This window comes from Podarcis bocagei (genome assembly GCF_964188305.1).
Source record: "Podarcis bocagei genome assembly, chromosome: 8".
Taxonomy (NCBI): Eukaryota; Metazoa; Chordata; class Lepidosauria; order Squamata; family Lacertidae; genus Podarcis; species Podarcis bocagei.
Window position 1 is genome coordinate 88,868,959 of NC_138133.1, and position 21,637 is coordinate 88,890,595.

Genomic DNA, 21,637 nt, shown 5'->3' on the forward strand with positions numbered 1-21,637 from the left:
TCTAGGACCAATCAGACTGCTGCACTTTGGATCCTATTCAACTCAGTACATAACACCCAGCTTCTGCCTTTCCTTCTCCTCCCCTACCTTGCCCTTGCTTCCACCTGTTTGCTTGCCAGACAGAGAGTCAGCGAGCAAGCAGGTTGCGCTGTCGACTGCTTTCTCCACCTCGCTGCCACGGCCATCTGGATGAAAGCAAGAGGCAGGTGAAGACCAAGCAGGTTGAGATAGCGAAGAGGAGGAGCAGGTCCTTGGCAGATGCCCAGCCATGAATGTATTAACCTTTCAGAACTGGTACCGCAATGTGTTTTGATAAAGCGAGCGGAATTTCACAAGGGGGTTGAGCAAAGCCCGTATTGGAGGGGTTGAAAGATGAGCCTCTGCCTGGAGTTGAGAATTTAGTGTTCGCTGACGGGAAAAACAGGCAGACATGCCTGGTTGGAAGATAAACAATAGGTATCAGCCATTGATCAGCAACTTGGGCGTCTCACAGTTTGGGGATGGATGGGATATTGATGTAGAAGACGGTGAGTGGAGACAGATCAATCCTACAGTGTTTTAGAGAGACCTTGCAGTTTCTAACGCCACCTCGACTGTTCATTGGAAGCAGCATGCCTCTGAATGATGCCAGCAGCTAGAAATTTCAAGCAGGGAGACCCAGCGGAGGAGGAAGGGGATGTGGGCCGCCCTGGGTCTCATCCGGGGCAGGGGTGATAAAATGACAAAAAAGTGAGTTTTTTTTAAAATATATTTTTTTAAAAAAAATTGGGCTCACGAAACTTTTTAGTTCAGTCAACAAATATAATGAAACACGGCTGTTGCTGAGCACCACAGTGCGGGGGCTGGTACATACCGCAGGGCCTGCACCATGCCCGAGCCATGCATCTCTCCTGGGAGTCGAAACAAAATAAATAAAGTAAAATTTTTCAGGTTACGGACACCAAAACCCAGAAGTACTGGAACGGGCTACTTCCGGGTTTCGGCAGTCATGCATGCGCAGAAGCGCTAAATCGTGCTTTGCGCATGTGCAGAAGTGCCGAAGCGCTAGCCGCACGTGCGCTGCTGCAGGTTGTGAACACTGTGGGTTGCGAACGTGCATCCCACACGGATCGTGTTCGCGACCCGAGCGCCCACTGTATTTAGCTTAATTATTTTAACAAAATTGATGAACTGGATCCAGTGATACCAGCTTTTCCAAGCCCAATAGCCATTTGTGCCTCCAGTACCCCCCTGCTACCCCTTTGCCTCTTTGCAACCCCCCCCCCGATAATCACACTGCCTGATGGATTTAGAAGGCAATCTATTAAATTCTTATACACCCTCCGTATACACTGCAAAGAAATGCTTTTCAAGTTAGTGCAGGGAAACCCATGTTCATCATCACAGACATTTAACCTGAGCACAAGAGATGAGCTGGTGTAGGGTGTGAATAGAGATAATGAGGCACAGGAAACAAATCTCATGTCATGGAACTTTGTTGTTGTTGTTTTTTAAAAAGCACATTTGTGCTTTATTTTCAGAAGCTGCAAACTCAGTGAATACATGAAACAGCTCAGTAAAACTAGGACCTTCTAAACCATGGCAGCCCAATTATGGAACATGTCTCCCCGGGTTTTAAAGCAGGGATGCGTTGTGGTCTTTTCAGCACAAACCTTTCTGTTTTCCGAGGGCTTCTGATCCATCCTACGTTGTTGTAGTGACAAACTCTAGTTCACAGCTAACCCGTATTCCTCCACAGCACTTTCAATGTCTTGGGGATTGTGAACTGGGAAGGACAGTGTGTGTTTGATGGTGTGTGTGTGTTGTCCAATTGGAGCTTTCTGTGTCTCTCCACAGGCAGGGCTGAGGAGAAGTTCTGTGCCAGCATTTAAAAGATGTGGGGGGTGGGTTGGGGAGAGAAGTTGGCTTTCACTTCTCAGCAAAAAACAAAATCCCAAAATGAAGACAGTTGCTTGTGTCATGCGCGTCTTGTGGATTTGGGAGGGGGAGTGCCTGCCACAAGCAGATGCGTCCTTGATCTGCCAGATAGAGCCTCCAGATGGCCTTGTGGAGACATCGGTGCCCTGCTAGATCCTCTCTCAAGGAAAGCCTGGACATCGCTGCGTTTCACAGCCTTGCATCCTGGAATTAACGGAGTGTGTTTCTCTCTCCTTCTCTTCTCCAGGTCTTGCTTGCCTCGGCCACAAGGAGGAGCCCGAATCCAAACATGGGACGGCTGGATTGATCTCATGTAGAGCCCGGGGCGAGAACTCTCTCATTTCCTCCTGTTATGTCCAAGATCTGCCCTCTGCCTGGCTATTGCTTTGAGTTCCAAAGGACGAGGGACCTAGGATGAGGAGGAGCACTGGATATACCTTGAACCTGCTTTTGTTATTGCCACTTTTCTTTGTGTGGACCGTAGTGGCGCTCGACCTTGGGCAGTCTCCGTGCACCACTCTGGTCCAGGGCAAGTTCTTTGGCTATTTCTCCTCGTTTGCCGTCTTCCCGTTGAACTCTTCCCGCTGCTCTTGGATTATCCAGAACCCTGACCCCAGGAGGTACACCTTGTACATGAAGGTCTTGAAGCCCACCGGTGGATGCGACCACCAGCAGATACGGACCTACCAGTTTGACTCCTTCTTGGAGTCCACGCGGACGTACTTGGGCATGGAGAGCTTTGACGATGTGCTGAACCTCTGCGACAGCTCCACCCGCTATGCCTTCCTCCAGTCCAGCAAGCAGTTCCTCCAGATGAAGCAGACCGCGTCCGCCTTAGAAAGCGGGCACGTCCGGTGGAAGCCGGCCAAGGTCCAGGAAAGGGATTTTTCGGTGGAATACCTGGTGGTCGGCAACAGAAGCCCCAGCAAGGCTGCCTGCCAGATGCTGTGCAAATGGTTGGATACTTGCTTGACCAGCAGCAGCAGCTCCCACCCTTGTGGCATAATGCAGACCCCCTGCGCTTGCTCCAGCGGAGAGGTGCTAGACCAGCCCAGCGACATCCTGGGCTTCACCAAAAAGAGGGACGATTGTTTCAAAGATGGGATTTACTTGGAGAATTGTGTGAGCAGCCCAAAAGACAGCAGTGGGCTGGATTTCTTGGGTAAGTGATGTCGTCCTGACGCTCAGCGGTGCAGAAATTGATCAGAACTTATGGCTCAGGTACAGGGGAACATTTCCCCCCTTCCACCCATTCATTGATTCGCGCAGTCAATGCCACAGCTTCAATTTGCTTTGATTTAAAGTGATCTTGGCTTGCCGTCGTTGAGGACATCAAAAACTGGATTCCAGTTTGAAAGTAATTTTGCTGTCTGTCTTTGGGGGTTGGAGTTAGGCTATTAAGAATTATAAGAAAGTTAAGCAGCATGCCTTTTCCATGGTTGCTCTCCTGGTGATATTGTTATATATCTTTAGTCGCCAAGCAAAAGCATTCCTCATTAACCAGGCCTTCAGCCTTTAAATATACGTGGCCTTTTAGAATGTGAGAGATGCCTTAAAAAAACGTTTTCATTCATTTCTTGTTTTAATGTATGTATGCGGGTGTTTTGCTTGTTTTCGTAAGTCGCTTTGAGTTGCCTTGGCCTGAAAAAACAAGTAACAAATTCAATTAATTAATAACTACTACTACTAAGAACAACCGTTGGTTCAGCTTTTGCTAACTCAGTCCTCCAGATGTGTCCTCCAGACATGCTGGCTGGGGCTGATGGAAGTTGAAGTCCCAAACATCTGGAAGGCACTTGGTTGGCAACAGCTGTCTTAGCTCCTACAGAAAATCAGATCTCCGAAATGGGTTAACTCCTACTTTGCAGACATGCCATTATAAATAGCTGCTATAAATTTGCCTATGGTCTCAGGGCTGACCATAGAGGCCAATTTGGCAACTGGATAGGGCAACACAATCCCACAGCCTACTCCAGCTATGTTAATGTTTTGGAAAGAAAGACTGGAGTTGCACCGAATGAGCTTTGCACCGAATGAGCTTTGCAGCTTGCTTGGTGGGTGATCTAGATTTGGGTGTTTCAGCACTGAAGTCTTTACATTTTAAGCTATTGCTACTACTATGGTGACGGGGAGGGTTTAAATTCCAAAACCAAAAATACAGAATTCATTTTATTTTTTTCCACTGAGTTTAGCATGTACTGCCTCCCATACCATCTTCCATGCAGGATTTCCACATTTTATGCATTCTTCTATATTAAAGTTACCAGACGCCGCCGTTTCCTGGGGACAGTCCCCGGGTTTACAGCTTTCTCAGCATTCACATGTACTTAGAGAACAATAAGTGTCCCGGGATTCATTGAAAAAAATCTGATAACCTTATTCTATATCAGGGGTCAGCAAACTTTTTCATCGGGGGCTGGTCCACTGTCCTGGTCTCATTGATATAGATCAGATCAGCCTCCTCCTCCATAACTGGATCATGGATGAGAGAGGTCTTACTCAGAGCCAACCTGGCATTCAGCAAAAGCAGGTGCAAACCTGAGGACTGGCTGACAGGACAACTGAAATTCCCCAGTTTGGAGGAGGAGTTGGCATGTGGCACAGTCACCAACTGCCTGTGTTGTGTGCCCCTTATCTGGCCTGCCCCACCTCTGCCACTGTACCTCCTCCTACCCTTAACCACTGTTCTAGCCCTAGCCGTAACCCAGCCGTAGCCCTAGCCCTAGCCCCAACCCCAGCCCCAGCCCCAGCCCCAAACTCCAACTCCAACTCCAACCCCAACCCCAACCCTAAACCCAACCCTAGCCCTAGCCCTAGCCCTAGCCCTAGCCCTAGCCCTAGCCCTAGCCCTAGCCCTAGCCCTAGCCCTAGCCCCAGCCCCAGCCCCAGCCCCAGCCCCAACCTCAACCCCAACCCCAACCCCAGCCTCAGCCCTGGCCCTGGCCCTAACCCCAACCCTAACTCTAATCCCAACCCCAACCATAACTCTAGCCCTAGCCCTAGCCCTAACCCTGTTCTGCTCTCATCAGCTCCTGTCTTCCCAGACACATCTCCCATCAACAACAAAAAACCCTACACAAATTAAAAACAGCTAAAATAATTAAAAACAGTTTTTTAAAAACCCTCCAAAAACGAAGCCAAAGCAAAACTTTATGCATTATCCTCCTCGTTGGACTGAACCGCCTTCCAGCAGAGAATGCTACAACTCTTTCTCTCTCCCTCCCTCCCTCCCTCTCTCTCTCCTCCTAGCAAAGTCTTTTCCTGAGCATCCTAATCTCACTTTAGCTGCTGCTCCATGGTAGCATCTCTCTAACAGGGTGTTCTGACTGCCTCTGTGCTGGCTCAGGTCTCTTCCAGAGCTTAAGGCAGGACTTGATGCCAGCTTTGGGGGTAAATGTTTTTGTGCCTGCAGTACACAAAAGCAGCAGGTGGTGTTTGTTTGAATGGATGAGAAGGCCCTTTAGGGAGGCTGCTTCTGGCTCCGGGAGATGGTGGGGCCTGGTGTGCCTCTCTCAGTTAGCAGAGAAGTTGACTTTTGGCTGTACATGCAGCTTATCTGAGAGATAAACAGTAGCCTGGAGAGCTGCTTGGCCGGCCATTATCTGTTGAGATGCTTTAAAAGGCTTTGTGGATTTTTGCGGTGACATCACAACAGCATGTTATTAACACAGAAATAGCAAGTTGATGGGATGTAAGTTTTAGCTGCTGGAAGCAGGAAGAGGAGCTGAAATTGCCTTGTCTGCGCCTAAGGCGGTTTCCTCCTTCTCAGTTGCCCCAGCATGTCCCCAGCCCTCCCCATTATCTTTTGGGTGGGCCCTAAGGACTTAAAAACAATTAAATCGGTTTTCTGAAAATGGCAGCTTTAATTTAGTAGTGGCTAGAGCCCATTGGAGCTGATAGGGTAGAGGGCAGGGAGCCCAACACTAGGTGGCGCCAGAGTCAATGAGAGGTGCAGCCAGAGCTAATGGTAGGCAAAACTCTCTCTGTACTTAAGTATCCCTAGCAGCCATGCAGGAAAACTATTGGGACTGGTAGGGCAGAAGGCAGGGAGACAAAAACTGGTGGAGAGAAATGACAGGGGGAGGCAACAAAGTCTAGCTTCATCCCCCCCCCCCGATTTCTACAAGTGCAACACAAAGAGCTCATCCAGACTCATCCAGACCTCCTTTTGTGGCACATTTCCAAGCACAGGTCCACTGTATCTGGGGCATTTTTCTTTTTCGTGGGCACTTTCCCCCAAAAAACCTCATCTTTACCACTAAATCGGAGAAAACACCAATCTGCAGGAAACTCAGATTACTGTTTGTTCCAATTCCGCATTAAAGAGTGAGTTTTCGCAGGGGGAAGCTCAGACACAGCACTTTAAAGCGGTATTTCCCAAACTTGGGTCTCCAGCTGTTTTGGGACTACAGTTCCCATCATTCCCGACCACTGGTCCTGCTAGCTAGGGATGATGGGAGCTGTAGTCCAAAAACAGCTGGAGACCCCAAGTTTGGGAAACCCAGACCTAGAAAGTGCTACACAAGAGCTGAGTATGGATGAGCCCTGAGACCAAGGAGAGGGCAGCTGATTGACAGTGCTACCCCCAGACTGGTTTTTGTAAGTAGGAAAACAGACAGGTGGAGGCTGGCTGTGGACAGATTGAGGTTGGTGAGTGGTGCCCCTCTTTCTGCAATGAACCAACCTGCACCGCTGTGCTGGTCCTGGGGGTTAATCGTGCGGCGAGGTCTGAGTCCAGTCTGAGGTTGAGGGTGTGGTATGGAGGCTGTCCATCAAAGCTGATGCAGGGTCCAAGGCAGAGAGTCGGGTGAGGTCAGGAACTCTGGCAGAAGAGCAGGACAGGGTGCAGGCAGGAACAGGCTACTAACAATGTTGCTCCTGCAATCTGGGATTGGGGCTAGCTGGCTTTTATCTGCCCCGAGGCATAGGGCGGCCCCGGTCCACAGGTGACTCGCCTCTCCTAGGCTGGAGGCGAGCACTCCTCCTGCGGGAACTTAGTTCCCTTCGCCTCTCTGCCCTTCGCCTCTGCAGCTCAGGAGAGGCTGGAGGATTACCGGACCCAGAGGCAACCTCCACTTCCTCTGACGGGGCTGAGAGTGGAGCACCTGCAGGCAATGGGTCCTCCATCACCTCAGGAGCCAGAGCAGACTCAGCTGGTGCCTGCACCTGAGGATCCAGCACAGGTGAGGACCCTTCAGGCTCAGGCCCCAGCCCCAGCTCAGCTGGTTCTGGAGGTGGGGACTCCTGTGCAGGCTGGGATTCCTCAGGTTCAGCCTCCGAGTCCGAATCCCAGGCCATCAGAACCGCTCCTCGTTATGTGTCTCCTTCTGAACCTCCTGGATCAGGCCCAATGGCTCATCTAGTTCATCATCTACTTCTGTGCTGGTCCCGGGGGGGGGGGAGGTACTAATACCGTAGCCGAAGTTCAGTCCAGAGTCACTAGCAGGGTAGACGATCACTAGATGAGACGCGAGGTCCGAAACAGGGAGCCGGGCGGGGAAACAGGAACACTAGTGGAGCAGAAGCAGGGAGCCAGGCGGGGAACAGGAACACCGGAGAGTCAGGAGCAGGAAGCCGGGCGAGGAACAGGCACACCGGGAGTGCAGATCTAGGTCTGGGTAAAGCAGGTACTCCACAACGACGTTGCTCCCGCAACCTGGGATCGGGCTGCCTGACCTTTATCTTCTTCTAAGGCCGGAGGCGGTCCCGGCCCCCAGGAGCCCCGCCTCTCCTGGCCTTAAGGCGAGCACTCCTCCTGGGAGAGACCAGTTCCCTTCGCCTCTCTGCCCTAAGCCTCTGCAGTTCAGGAGAGGCCGAAGGGTTACTGGGCCCCGGGGGAGGCTCACCTGTAGCCACTGAGTCCTCCAGCACCTCTGGGGCCAGAATGGTCTCACCTGGTGCCTGCCCCTGAGGATCTGGCACAGGTGCAGGCTCCTCAGCATCTAGGCCTTGCCCCAGTTCAGCCGGCCCTGGAGGCGGGGACTCCTGTGCAGGCTGGGATTCCTCCGGTTCACTCTCAGACTCGGAATCCCAGGCCATCACACCTTCTCAGTGGCCACCCAAATGCCTGTGGGAAACCCAAGCAGAAGAGGAACACTCTCCCCTCTTGTGGTTTCCAGGAACTGGCATTGAAAGGTATTATACATATGTACATTTTGGAAGTACGCACCTGGGTTATTCTTTTCTGCAGTTGCTGTCCTTCCTTGTTGATCTCATTTATTTGTTTCATAAAATTTACGCACCTCTTGATCATTGAAAACCTCCAAGCATTTTATGAAAAGGTAAAACAGTAAAATTGAGGGGGCTGGGGGAGAATCACAGCCGCCAGTGTGGTGTAGTGGTTAGGAGCGGTGGACTTGTAATCTGGTGAACCGGGTTCGCGTCTCCGCTCCTCCACCTGCAGCTGCTGGGTGACCTTGGGCCAGTCACACTTCTCTGAAGTCTCTCAGCCCCACTCACTTCAAAGAGTGTTTGTTGTGGGGGAGGAAGGGAAAGGAGAATGTTAGCCGCTTTGAGACTCCTTCGGGTAGTGATAAAGCCAGATATCAAATCCAAACTCTTCTTCTTCCTACTTTAAAACGTACAAAAGTTACAATGCTAAAACAGATTAAAGCAGAACGTGTTTTTGTGAGTGCATCGTAAGGCAAAGGATCCACAATATATATCATTCATTGGAATTACACAGTGGGTTGCTAAGAGGCAGGGGGTGGCAGTTGGGGTCTGGAGGTGACGATCAGACTTTGAAAGCTGGCATCAATGGATCAAATTCATCAATTTTGGTGCATTAATTCAACTAAAAAGTTTTAACTGGGTTTTGAATATACATGCAATTAATTGTTGCTCTTTCGAATTTTATTGTGTTATTACCATACTTAGTTGGTTGTGCAAGCTGCTATTCTGAAGAATGCTTTTAAGAGGATGGGGCTGGGAGCACTGGGGATAAGTTTACAGAACCAAAGTGGCGGTAGCCCCAAAAGTTTGGGAACCGCTAAAATAGATCAAGCCGAGAAAGAATGTCAAACGACACAGCTCTGGATATAGAAGGATCTGTATTAAGGAATCCCTGGGGTGTGAATACGGAAGATGGGAGGGCTGTGCTTTCTTTTCCATGTGCCCCCTTCCTTGGCTCCTGTCTCTGGATCTGAAAGCAGATGGTGCGTCGGGAGCGGGGTGGCCGGGCTCTCCGCAGAGTGTCAGTAAAACAAGCCATTATCCGAGCGCAGTGCAGATGCAGCAGAAGGCTCGGAAGCCAGGGGACTCTGCCCTGCCAGATGCCAGAACTGCTCTCATATATTTTGCATGGGGTTGGTGTGAGCCTTCCAGTATTGGGAGGGAAAGATAAATCCCCCTATTCTCTAGCTAGCTCTTCCTCGACATTCTGAAACCTTAGCAGGCACCTCTAAGCTCCCTTTACAACCAGAGCACGCGATCGGAGTGCCTGTGCTCATCTGTGCCCACAGAAAGTCCTAGATTCGAACCCTGGCAACCACCAGGGTTAGAGAAGAAACTTCAGAGAGCTTTGTTGTGGATAATCCTGAGCGAGATGAACTTCTGATTCCTGTTTCCTATCTATGTTCCTGTTCCCGTCTCCTTCTTCTGCTTCCCATCCCAGTTTCAGTCTCTACCACAGGCATAGGCAAACTCGGCCCTCCAGATGTTTTGGGACTACAACTCCCATCATCCCTAGCTAACAGGATCAGTGGTCAGGGATGGTGGGAATTGTAGTCTCAAAACATCTTTTTTGTGGGCATTTTCCCCACAAAAAGCTCATCTTTACCACTAAATCGGAGAAAACAGCAATCTGCAGGAAACTCAGATTGCTGTTTGTTCCAATTCCGCATTAAAGAGTGAGTTTTGTCTATGCCTGCTCTAGCATCTCCTGGTGGGGATGGGAGAGATTCTGAAGAATAAATGCCAGTCAGTGTAGATAGCACTGAAATGAATGTACCCATGTCCTGACTCATGTATGACATCTCCTTAGGTTTCCTATGTACACAGGGTATCTCAACGTTGAAGTCCATCTTAATTATTCTGGAGGAACTATCCTACCATTAGACTCTGAATGAGGACTGAGTGGATCTCCAATGCATTCCAATACATTATGCTACTCTTCTAAGCACTCTGATTCCTTCAGAAATCAGCCGAGTAGTCTCAAACATCTGCTTCAGGTGGAAAAGGGTGGGTGCTCTAATACTAGGCTGAAATTTGGGGGGAAGGGAACTTACCGCCTTTCATGGAGCTCTTGTGATGGTTGCCAGCCATCAGGAGGAGCTCCCCACAGATGTTTATAATCACAAACCCCCTAGAAAGGGTAAATAGTGGGGGTTTCAGGACAGATGAGATACTTTTTCACACAATTCATACATTATAGGATTCACTATCACAAGATGTAGGGAAAAGATTCCATGAGGACTGACTGGAATCTTATTTTATTTTTGGAGAAATCAGTGGTTGAGAACATGCATTGCAAGCTGAAGGTGACCCAGAAACTACAATTAATTCAGAATGCGGTAGCTAGACTGGTGACTGGGAGTGGCCGCCAAGACCATATAACACCAGTCCTGAAAGACCTACATTGGTTCCTAGTACATTTCCGAGCACAATTCGAAGTGTTGGTGCTGACCTTTAAAGCCCCGAACAGCCTCAGACCAGTATACCTGAAGGAGTGTCTCTACCTCCATCGTTCTGCCCGGACACGGAGGTCCAGCACTGAGGGCCTTCTGGCAGTTTCTCACTGCGAGAAGTGAGGTTACAGGGAACCAGGCAGAGGGCCTCCTTGGTAGTGACCCCTGCCCCGTGGAACGCCTTCCCATCAGATGTCAAGGAAATAAACAACTATCTGACTTTTAGAAGACATCTTAAGGCAGCCCTGTTTAGGGAAGTTTTTAATGTTTGATCTTTTATTGTGTTTTTAATGTTCTGTTGGGAGCCACCCAGAGTGACTGGGGAAACCCAGCCAGATGGGTTGGGTATAAATAATAAATTATTACTATTATTTTATTTTAGAGGAATCAGTGGTTGAGAACATGCATTGCAAGCTGAAGCTCCTGAGCTCAATCCCTGCCATTTGCAGGTAGGGTTGGGAAAGAACCCTGTTTGAAGAGATGAAGAGCCACTTTCAATCAGTGTAGACAATACTCAACTAGATAGGACAATGACCTGACTTTGCACAAGTCAACCTCTTGCATTCCTATGTTTTGGGCTGTTTAACTTGTTGAGTGGATAACCTAATTGGGGCACAGCCCACCTCAGGTAGCCCACCTGCCCTAATTCTGCTCCCTCATCCCCTTCTTGGAAAGACAAGATTTCAATTCAGTCCACATTGAAAGGTGAACTCAACTAAATGGTAGACGGACTGAAGCACATCCCTCCTTCAAAATTTGCACCTCTCTGAATTTTTGCAGCGAATTCTCTGGCCAAGTAATGTGGACATAACTACCTAGGCTGAGGTGATGTGTGCATACACACCCACACATAAAAACAGTGAAAGTAGTATACAAAATAAGCCCTATTAGGGAGACTTGCTTCACAAAAATGTGTATATTAAGGAGAATTGCATACAAATGTGTATATTGGGAGAAATTTGCAGTAAAAATCTGACAAATTTTCACGCGTATGATTAAAAAAAGGAAAACCCTCAGAAACTGATGTGGAAATGTGGGGAACTAAAGCTCAGATTGGAAAAATGAGCAGCTGAAACTGAAAATGACAGATTTGGCCAGCTCTCAGAGGGTCACAGGTTCCTCATGCCTGGTCTACAATGAGCATACGTAGTAGATAATTGCATTATGATAACGTGGGCACCACCTCACAGTGAGAGAAGGCAGAAGCTTTTCCAATCTGAGCTGCCTTTCTAACATTTTAATAAAACCTATTTCCTTTTTATATGATATAAAGGAGGAGGCAGGAAGGTAGAAAACGAAAGGCCTTGCTTCTGTTCCCTGCTCAATAGCTTATGAACATGATAACAATGCGGAAATATCAGCAGTTACCTGCCGACTGTCCCATTGGTGCTTCACGGAGACGAGAGGTGGAATTTATATCTAGTTTCGCAAGGGAGTTTTACAGGCAACTACTTCCATTATTGCTGAGGGGACTTTTATGTGTAATTTAATGAGCAGCGCCACGGCAAACAGCTTAACTGCTCAGTTTGGTGTCATTCTTTCCAAGTTCAGTGTTATTTAACACCCTCTCAGACTCGGGCAATGGAGACAATTCCTCCAAGGTGCTTTTGCAGCAGAATACAGGGGTGGAAATGAGAGTGGAGAGAAATCAGTGCACAGTAGTAATAATAATAATAATAATTTATTTATACCCCGCCCATCTGGCTGGGTTTCCCCAGCCACTCTGGGCAGCTTCCAACAGAATATTAAAATACAATAGTCTATTAAACATTAAGAGCTTCCCTAAACAGGGCTGCCTTCAGATGTCTTCTAAAAGTCTGGTAGTTGTTCTTCTCTTTGACATCTGGTGGGAGGGTGTTCCACAGGGCGGGTGCCACTACCAAGAAGTCCCTCTGCCTGGTTGCCTGTAACTTGGCTTCTCGCAGCGAGGGAACTGCCAGAAGGCCTCGGACCTAGTGTCAGGGCAGAACGATGGGTGTGGAGATGTTCCTTCAGGTATACTTTAGAGTGGTGTTTAAATGATAGCAGAGCTGGGACCATGGGGGAAGGGAAGGGACTGTAGATGGGAAACTTCACCCACCAACCCCAAAATGATCTTCTGAGGCCCCTGCCCTGAATTTTCCACTTCCTGAATTTTCCACTTCCATTATTTTAAATGATATTCTACTGATGTAAAGGGTCAGGACCTGCAGGCCTGCAGGAAACATGTGATCCTTAAGATGTCTCAACCTGGCCTTCAGGACTTGGAATTTGTGTACACCATTTTGATCAATATACACATATAATTTTTGAGAGGCAATTTACCCATATATAATGCAAGATGGCAGAGAGACTTGCCCAGGCCTAGCCAACATCTTGATCTTTAGTCTTCTGTATGTAGAAATGGTTTTCCACAATGGAACATTTCATCAGGTGAGACCCCACCTGCGCAACGAAGTGGTACAGCTCAGACTGCAGGATGGATAAATCTTTCAGTTTCTCTCAGTTTCTAATTTGTTCCACTTTTTAGTTCAGTTCCTCACATTTCCACATCAGTTTCCATGTTCTCAAAAAGCCCTTGTGAAGATTCATCTCCTTGTGAATTTCTCCTAATACACACATTTGTGTATGCTGTTTTGCCCAATATGCACATTTTTTGCATTTTCCCTATTTTGATGCATTTTTGCATGTCATTTTCACTAATGTACACATTCTCATACACAGCTTTCCCCTAATATAGGAACTTTTGAGCATGTTACTAGTTGGAAGAGCTGAATTACAAAATCTGAAGAAGTGTGGCTTTCAAAGGACAGTTTTGTTTTGGCTCGAAAGGTGCGAATCAGGTAGCTTCTCCTTAAAATGCTCTTCCACAGCTTGCCATGGGGGAAATTGATCCAGGTGGACTGTGGTGTCTCTGTTGACCCAGGTGATGCCGTATTGAGCCCCCACAGTGCTCTGATTTATTAATCCAAAAGGGACTTTCCCCCTCTCCTCTGTGCCTGCCCACACATCTTATTTTTAGTTTTTATGTGCAGGACACAGGCCCGACCTATTTACATATCCTTCTCATCAGCGTTCTAAGTCTTAATGGCTTCCTAATGCAGCCCTAATGGGATGGGACATGCTCTAAACGCTGCATGCCGCAATTACATATACGTTGCCGAGCCTCTGTGTTTTGCTCAGAATTCAAAATCATGCCATAGCAATTCTGCATGGTAGCACACTTCATTAAGTAAGATAGTCATTGTGGCCCCCGCATGACCCATCCAGCTAAATGAATGCTTACTGACTTGGGGTATGGATGGCTACCAAGTTAGCAATAACGCAACCTGATCTGGTTCAGCTGGTGTGCTTGGGAATTTACCAATATACCGTCATCAGAAAGACGGGAGTGGGAAATTCTCCATAAGTATTCCCCCCCCCAACTTAAAAAAGAAGGCATGACCTAGGAGAATAGAGTTAGAGGGAGAGAAGTGATGGCTAAGTGAACAAAAATCGATGGGAAAGTACTGATTTATTTCGTAAAACGTATACAGTGGTACCTCTGGTTGTGAACGGGATCCGTTCCGGAGGCCCGTTCGCAGCATGAAAAGAGTGCAACCCGCAGTGGCGCGCCTGGGCCTGCGCACATGCAGGTTGCGATTTGCTACTTTTGCGTATGTGCATGACGTCATTTTGCACTTCTGCACATGCGCAAGCGGCAAAACCCGGAAGTAACCCTTTCCGGTACTTCCGGGTCACGATGGGACGTAACCTGAAAGAACGTAAAATGAAGCTGACGTAACATGAGGTATGACTGTACACTGCTTGGTTGTAAAAGAAAACCTCAATGTGGTCTACAAAAATGTGGGGGGGGGACCCAGTAAAATTGCCAATAGATAGAATTAATAACAATTAATTACAAAACGCTAAGCTAGGAAGACACTAAAAACAGATTAAAACTTGCCACAAACTTTCTGAACATCTGGATAGGCTCACCTGAACAGAAATGTTTTTAGCGGTTGCCAAAAAGAGCACACTGAGGGCGCCTGCCTGATATCAATAGGCAGGGAGTTCCGAAGTTTCATTGCTGCCACACTGAAAGATCGAGTTCTTACAAATGCAGAACAGGTGTCAGTTCTGCAGATCAAAGTGGTCAGAACGATGGAATTATTAGATGGCGTTTTGGCTTGATCTAGTGGTATCTTCATATTTTTGCTCACCTATACCTCCCCCCGGACGCGGGTGGCACTGTGGGTTAAACCACAGAGCCTAGGACTTGCCGATCAGAAGGTCGGCGGTTCGAATCCCCGCGACGGGGTGAGCTCCCATTGTTCTGTCCCTGCTCCTGCCAACCTAGCAGTTTGAAAGCACGTCAAAGTACAAGTAGATAAATAGGTACCGCTCCGGCGGGAAGGTAAACGGCGTTTCCGTGTGCTGCTCTGGTTCGCCAGAAGTGGTTTAGTCATGCTGGCCACATTACCCGGAAGCTGTCGGGGGACAAAGTCCCTCACCCAGACTGTTGGGTGGCTTTTGATAAGCATTCATTGGTTGCTCAGTTCTGCCTCTGGCTCCTCCCACCCCTGTCATGTGACACCCTCCCCTAAGGTTGCCTAGAGGGCAATACAGCCTTTGGGCTGAATAAAGGTTCCCCGCCCCCATCGACCACATGTGTGCAGGAGGTTTCTGGATGAGGAGTGAGATGAGAGGCCAGTGAACAGAGTTAAGATGGAATCATAGAATTGTACCAGAGATGGAAAGAGGACCAAGTCCCAACCAGAGAAGAATGGCAGATTAAGTTGATGGATTATGACGAAATTGCAAAAATGACCAAAAGAATCAGAAATCAGGAAGACCAAAATTTCAATAAGGAATGGGGGAAATTTATAATTTATCTGAAAAACCATTGTAAACAGTTAAAATCGTTAGGGGGATTGGAATAACACTTGTAGTTTAAAGGCGAATTTTGGATATAATGGAGATGTAAAAGATTTGGATTATTATAAAAGATGCAGAAGGAAATGATTAACGAACGAGAGGACCCACAAAGGGAAGAAGGGAAGTCCAAGAGATTCTGTGGAATCTTGTTTTTATGGTCTGTGTTGTATGTTTGTGATTGTAAAATTTTAATTTGAAATTGTAGGGTTGAGAATTGTAGGGTTGGAATGACCCAAAGGGTCATCTAACCTAACCCCCTGCTCGAAGCAACAAGAGTGGTGTGAATGAGTTTGCTTCCTTTGGTTCAAAATTCAGTTTTGCCCTGTGGCCAATGACCTCGCTGGAAATCATCCACTTCCTTGTGGCTTCCAGGCTGGCCTCCTCTGTCAGGAGCTCGTCCTACACTCAGGTAGGACCCTGGCAGAGACACATGCCTGACGGGCATGTTGTTTCCCTCCTGGTTGATCGTTCAGGAGCTTCAAAAGCTTTCTTCTGCCCAAACATCACAGCGACTGATGCCAACCGACACCGGCACACTTAGGGATCTGCAGAGTATGCGCATCATGCGTAACAGACCTCAGCAACTCAGCGTTTTGGCTAATCTACTTTATTTACATATACAGTCATACCTCGGGTTGAAGTTGCTTTAGGTTGAACGCTTTCGGCTTGCGCTCCGCAGTGAACTGGAAGTAACGGAACACATTACTTCTGGGTTTTGCCACTCGCGCATGCACAGATGGTCAAAATGACATCACGCACATACGCGGAAGCGGCGAATTGCGACCCGCACACGCAGGTTGCATTCGCTTCAGGATGAGAACGGGGCTCTGGAACAGATCCTGTTTGTATCCAGAGGTACCACTGTAAACACACACGGAGTACTGCAACATGGCTCTCTCTCTCTCTAGCATCACACAGCAAAGAGAAAAAAACAAAGAACAATAGTCCCACTTCACGGAACACAGTAACACAAACATCCTGTCTCCGTCACTTCCCACTCTGTGGAGTCAGAACATATACCGTCATGTGATAGATGAAAATCCCATGACTGCAATCATGGAGCAGGAATTCTAACATCCTCTACCCTCTAGCCAGGATCAGTCCTGCAGATCCTCACTTTGAGCTCCTGTGCTTGGGCAGCTCATAGAATCATAGAGTTGGAAGAGACCCCAAGGGCCATCGAGTCCAACCCCCTGCCAAGCAGGAAACACCATCAGAGCACTCCTGACATATGGTTGTCAAGCCTCTGCTTAAAGACCTCCAAAGAAGGAGACTCCACCACACTCCTTGGCAGCAAATTCCACCACACTCCTTGGCAGCAAATTCACCCCTTAACCTCCTCTTCTCCAGGCTAAGCATGCCCAGCTCCCTTAGCCGTTCCTCATAAGGCATCGTTTCCAGGCCTTTGACCATTTTGGTTGCCCTCCTCTGGACACGTTCCAGTTTGTCAGTGTCCTTCCAAGCGACAGGCGTTCCCATAAATGCTCGGATAGAATAGCACCCGCAGAACTCCGATCCTTCTTCCCCGGGAACCACCAGTTTGCTGTCATCAAAATAATCCGCAGGGCTTTAGCTGTTTACAAGCTGGAAGCTGACAGGGCGACTGGTGGCCAAACCAGCGCTGAGTGCCAGGTCTTTGACCTGGGCAAATTTACAAAGTAAAGCTGGGCCTGCCAGTGCGGTCAGAATTCTTGCATGCTCGCAGCTGGCAGGAGGCCCTGACCATCACCTTTCCTTGCTATCTCACTTCCTGATATTGAATCAGAGATCCTTCCTTTTGTCGCTGCAAATCCTAGCCTTCCATTGCATGCCCACTAACCTGGTCTAGATGCTTATTACAGGAATTGCTTTATAATAGAAATGTGTAATAGGGTTGTGCTGATAAATGTACCTTCCATTTCGTTATTTCTCCTTCTGCTTTACAGGAACAGTTATTTTTAATGATTACTCAGAAATTCCAAACTGGTGGAGAACCCCGCCATGCTAGACCCAGGGCTTGCAAAAACCATCTAGGTTTTTAATATCAAAAATTTACTGAATGTGCAAGTTTAAAACAGCTGCTTCATAAAACAATTATTATACAGTGGACCCTCCGGATACAAATTAAATTTGTTCTGGGGATCCGTCTGTAACCTGAAAATTCCGTGTTTCAGAGGCACCACTTCTGCGCATATGCACAGCGAGATTGAGTGCTTCTGCGCATGTGCAAAGTGCGCAGAGCACCTCTGCGCATGCACGTGTGACGAAACCTGGAAGTATACACTTCCAGGTTTGCTGCGTTCGTAACCGGAAAGTTACATATCCAGAACAGTATATAACTAGAGGGTCCACTGCAGTCAACAATGGCCAATAGTTATGCCTGCATTCAATACAGGATCATAGAACACTAAAATATGCTGGATCTGACCATCTATCCCATTCTAGTCCATTATTGTTTACACTGACTGTAGGTGGCTCTCTATAGTTTTTATTTTTTATTTTTAATAAGTTTTATAAGGGTTTATAGAGAAAAATACAAAATTTAATATATTTTCTCTTTTTTTATCCAAACTAAAACTTTGATCTAAATACAATAAAATATAAAGGGGGAAAAGGGGGGAGGAGAAAGGAGTAGAAAAAGAAAAAGAAAGAAAAAAAGAATAGAAAGGAAGTTAAAAGAGAAAGAGAGAAAAATAAAATTCAGAAATTAAATAACTTCCAATTCTTCATTTGTCCGCTATATATAAACAATATTAATTTCATCCACTCCAATATAACACCCAACAAAGCCACTTTCTATAAACAAACATTATCTTCAATCCTCAAATCCAAATATCATCATTTCTTTTTCTTTCCATGTAAAAAGTCTATGAGAGGTTTCCAATCTTTAACAAATGTTAAGAATGACTTTTCTCTCATCAAACATGTCAATTTCGCCATCTCAGCTAAGTCTGTTAATTTTAAAAGCTGTTCTTCCATTGTTGGTCATCACCATCTTTGTGCACAGAGATCTTTTTAGTCAGGATCATGCCCAGTCCTGCCTGGAGATTCTCCCAGGGACTGAACTTGGAACTTTCTTCAGGCAAGATAGATACTTTACCACTGAGCTGTATGGTCCTTCTGATACATGCAAATGTATTGTTATGCACCACCCCAATCTCTGTGCAGTGAGAGATTTTTTTTGGGGGGGGGGGTCCAGGGGCTTACTGAGGATTCAATCAATTATTTTATTTGTATGACACCTTTTCACAGTTCAAACCATACTCAAGGTGGCTTACAACATATAAAGCAAACTATAAACATAACATGAGCAGTTGTGAGCAATAGACAAAACATCAAAAAGATTTTGGTTTTCTTGGAATGAGGGTCAGCAGAGAGTGTGGTGTCTTTAGAATATGTTGGTTTTATTTACGCATATATGCAACCTGAGCATAAGGTGTGGGGCTTGCGCCATTCTTCTGCTTTGGCGATCACTTGTAGCCGAGTAAGACTGTCTTCCATAAACACAGTTTTAACAGTGAGTCCATAAGTGACTGTAGAGGCCAATTCTGGATCCACACATCCTTCCACAGTGGGGACGTTGGTTTCCGGGTGGGAGTTGATCATGGTGAGGGTTTGCCAAGCGTGCCTTCCTCTTAGCACGTTTCTCCCTTGTGCCCTGAGTTCGAGTGTCTTCAAAGCCCACAACACCTTTGGTAAAGGCTGTTCTCCAATTGGAGTGCTCGCAGGCAAGTGTTTCCCAATTGTTGGTGCTTATACTACATTTTTAAAGATTTGCCTTGAGGCAGTCTTTAAACCGCTTTTGTTGACCACCAGCATTACACTTTCCATTTTTAAGTTTGGAATAGAGTAGTTGCTTGGGAAGACGATCATCAGGCATCTGCACAACATGACCAGTCCAATGAAGGTGATGTTGAAGAATCATTGCTTCAACACTGGTGATTTTTGCTTCTTCCAGTACACTGGAATTAGTTCACCTGTCTTCCCAAGTGAAGTGTACAATTTTTCACCATTAACACCCCAACGAATCTTTCTTTTCCATTAGTCATAGCCTTGAATCCAGCACAGATCAAACAGGCCTCTGTGTCTCCCGCTTCCAGCCTGTTTTCTGCTCACTCTCAACCACACTACTCTGGTTATTGTCCTTCAACCTAGCAGCTAGGTGAGAGGGTTCCCCACGAGGGAACCATCCCTTCCTTGCAGGTCTTGCAACCCTGGCTCATTCTTTTGGGGTGCAGATGAGGAGACTTAAGTGGGCAGATATGGTCATTATCTTACAAAATAGCTTGTCTGACTAATTCAGCAACAGAATTCTCTGTTAGATTCTAACTACAATTCCCATCATCTCTATGCATTTTGTGCATGCTTTATCCTTGTTGTTGTTTAGTCATGTCCGACTCTTCATGACCCCATGGACCAGAGCACGCCAGGCACTCCTGTCTTCCATTGCCTCCCACAGTTTGGTCAAACTCATGTCGGTAGCTTCGAGAACACTGTCCAACCATCTTGTCCTCTGTCATCCCCTTCTGCTTGTGCCCTCCATCTTTCCCAACATCAGGGTCTTTTCCAGGGAGTCTTCTCTTCTCATGATGTGGCCAAAGTATTGGAGCCTCAGCTTCAGGATCTGTCCTTCCAGTGAGCACTCAGGGCTGATTTCCTTCAGAATGGAGAGGTTTGATCTTCTTGCAGTCCATGGGACTCTCAAGAGTCTCTTCCAGTACCATAATTCAAAAGCATCAATTCTTCGGCGATCAGCCTTCTTTATGGTCCAGCTCTCACTTCCATACATCACTACTGGGAAAACCATAGCTTTAACTATACAGACCTTTGTCGGCAAGGTGATGTCTCTGCTTTTTATCCTAGTATTTGCATTTTCTGTATTCATTTCTTGATTGGCCAATAGGCACTGCAAAATTCTAGGAAGTGAAAAAGTGGTTGTGCTTCTATTTGCACAAATAATTGCAAATAAGCTAGGTCCCCCTTTGCATGTGAACAGAATCAAATTTCTCCACGCACCCCTACTACCAGGTCTAGCTTCTAATCAGAGAGAGTGATTTGTTTAGATTCCTCCTCACCTATGCAACTCATGTGGGCAAGCGGCTTTCCCCTCAACTCAGCCTACCTCCCAGGGTTGTTGTGAGGCTAAAGTGACAACTCTGTGCATGCTTTCTTGAGCAACGTGGAAGAAGGGGTGGTTGCCTCTGTTCATAATCCATGCCGACTCTGCTATCTGAGAACACCAGTCCTGTAGACCCATATGCAGCGTTGAAAGTGCCACTCGGTTGAATATGATAATCCTGCCACCATAAAAAATATTTTAATTAAAATTCCACATGCTCCCCTCGCCACCGCCTCTGCCCCTCCCTCCATCCCCCAAATGGAACATCTAGTGCCATTTGGAAAAAGTGGGGGGGAGGGAGGGAGAGAGAGAATAAAACCCACACTCATTCCACAATTAAATAATTGAATGATCTTCTTGCAAAAATGAAGTAGCCTGCTGCTTGCCCCCCTCCCCAGCGTATTGCAGTCTTATTTCCCTCTCCCTCGCCTCCTTTTTAACACCCAACCTCACTCCCCCCCCCCCCGCTTTGGTGAGATAAGACTGCCACTCTTGAAAGCCATTTTAAATATTCATGTTTTAATTAACGGACTTTATTGCATGAACTCTGTGTTAGACAATAAAAGGGACTTGCCAGAGGCTCCGCACATTTTGTGTTTGCTCTTGGAAGTGTGGGGGGGAGGGAGCTGGGAAGTGAAAGAGCTAATGTGCTTCCTCAGTCAACATTTGCAAGATGGATGGAATGGGGGCACGGCAGTTCGCGCGCTGGTTACTCTGCGACTGGATTACGGCAATGCGCTCCTTGCAGAGCTTTCCTTGCTCCTGAACCGTAAGCTGGAGTTGGTGCAGAATGCAGCAGTACGATTGCTGTCAGAGCGGAGCTTGTCAGCATTTAACACCTGTGGCTCAGAGATCAGCACTGGTTGCAGATTTGCTGTCAGGCCAGGCTCAAGGTGCTACTATATTATATAGGTGTCTAAACCACCAAGCCTCTTGGGCTTACTGATCAGAAGGTCGGCGGTTCAAATCCCTGCAATGGAGTGAGCTCCCGTTGCTCTGTCCCAGCTCCTGCTAACCTAGCAATTTGAAAGCATACCAGTGCAAGTAGATAAATAGGTACTGCTGTGGCGGGAAGGTAAACGACATTTCCGTGCGCTCTGGT

At 47.2% G+C, this 21,637-nt stretch overlaps 1 protein-coding gene across 9 annotated transcripts in view; it reads left to right on the forward strand.

Moving 5' to 3' along the window:
• ADGRB1 (adhesion G protein-coupled receptor B1) overlaps positions 1-21,637 on the forward strand; it is a 385,256-nt gene that overhangs the window by 110,119 nt on the left and 253,500 nt on the right. For all 9 annotated transcript variants that reach the window (XM_081204321.1, XM_081204325.1, XM_081204320.1 and 6 more), the window contains exon 2: positions 2,165-3,079. In XM_081204321.1, the coding sequence (XP_081060447.1) occupies positions 2,332-3,079 (748 nt within the window). In that variant the 5' untranslated portion in view covers positions 2,165-2,331. The remainder of the gene's footprint in view (positions 1-2,164; positions 3,080-21,637) is intronic.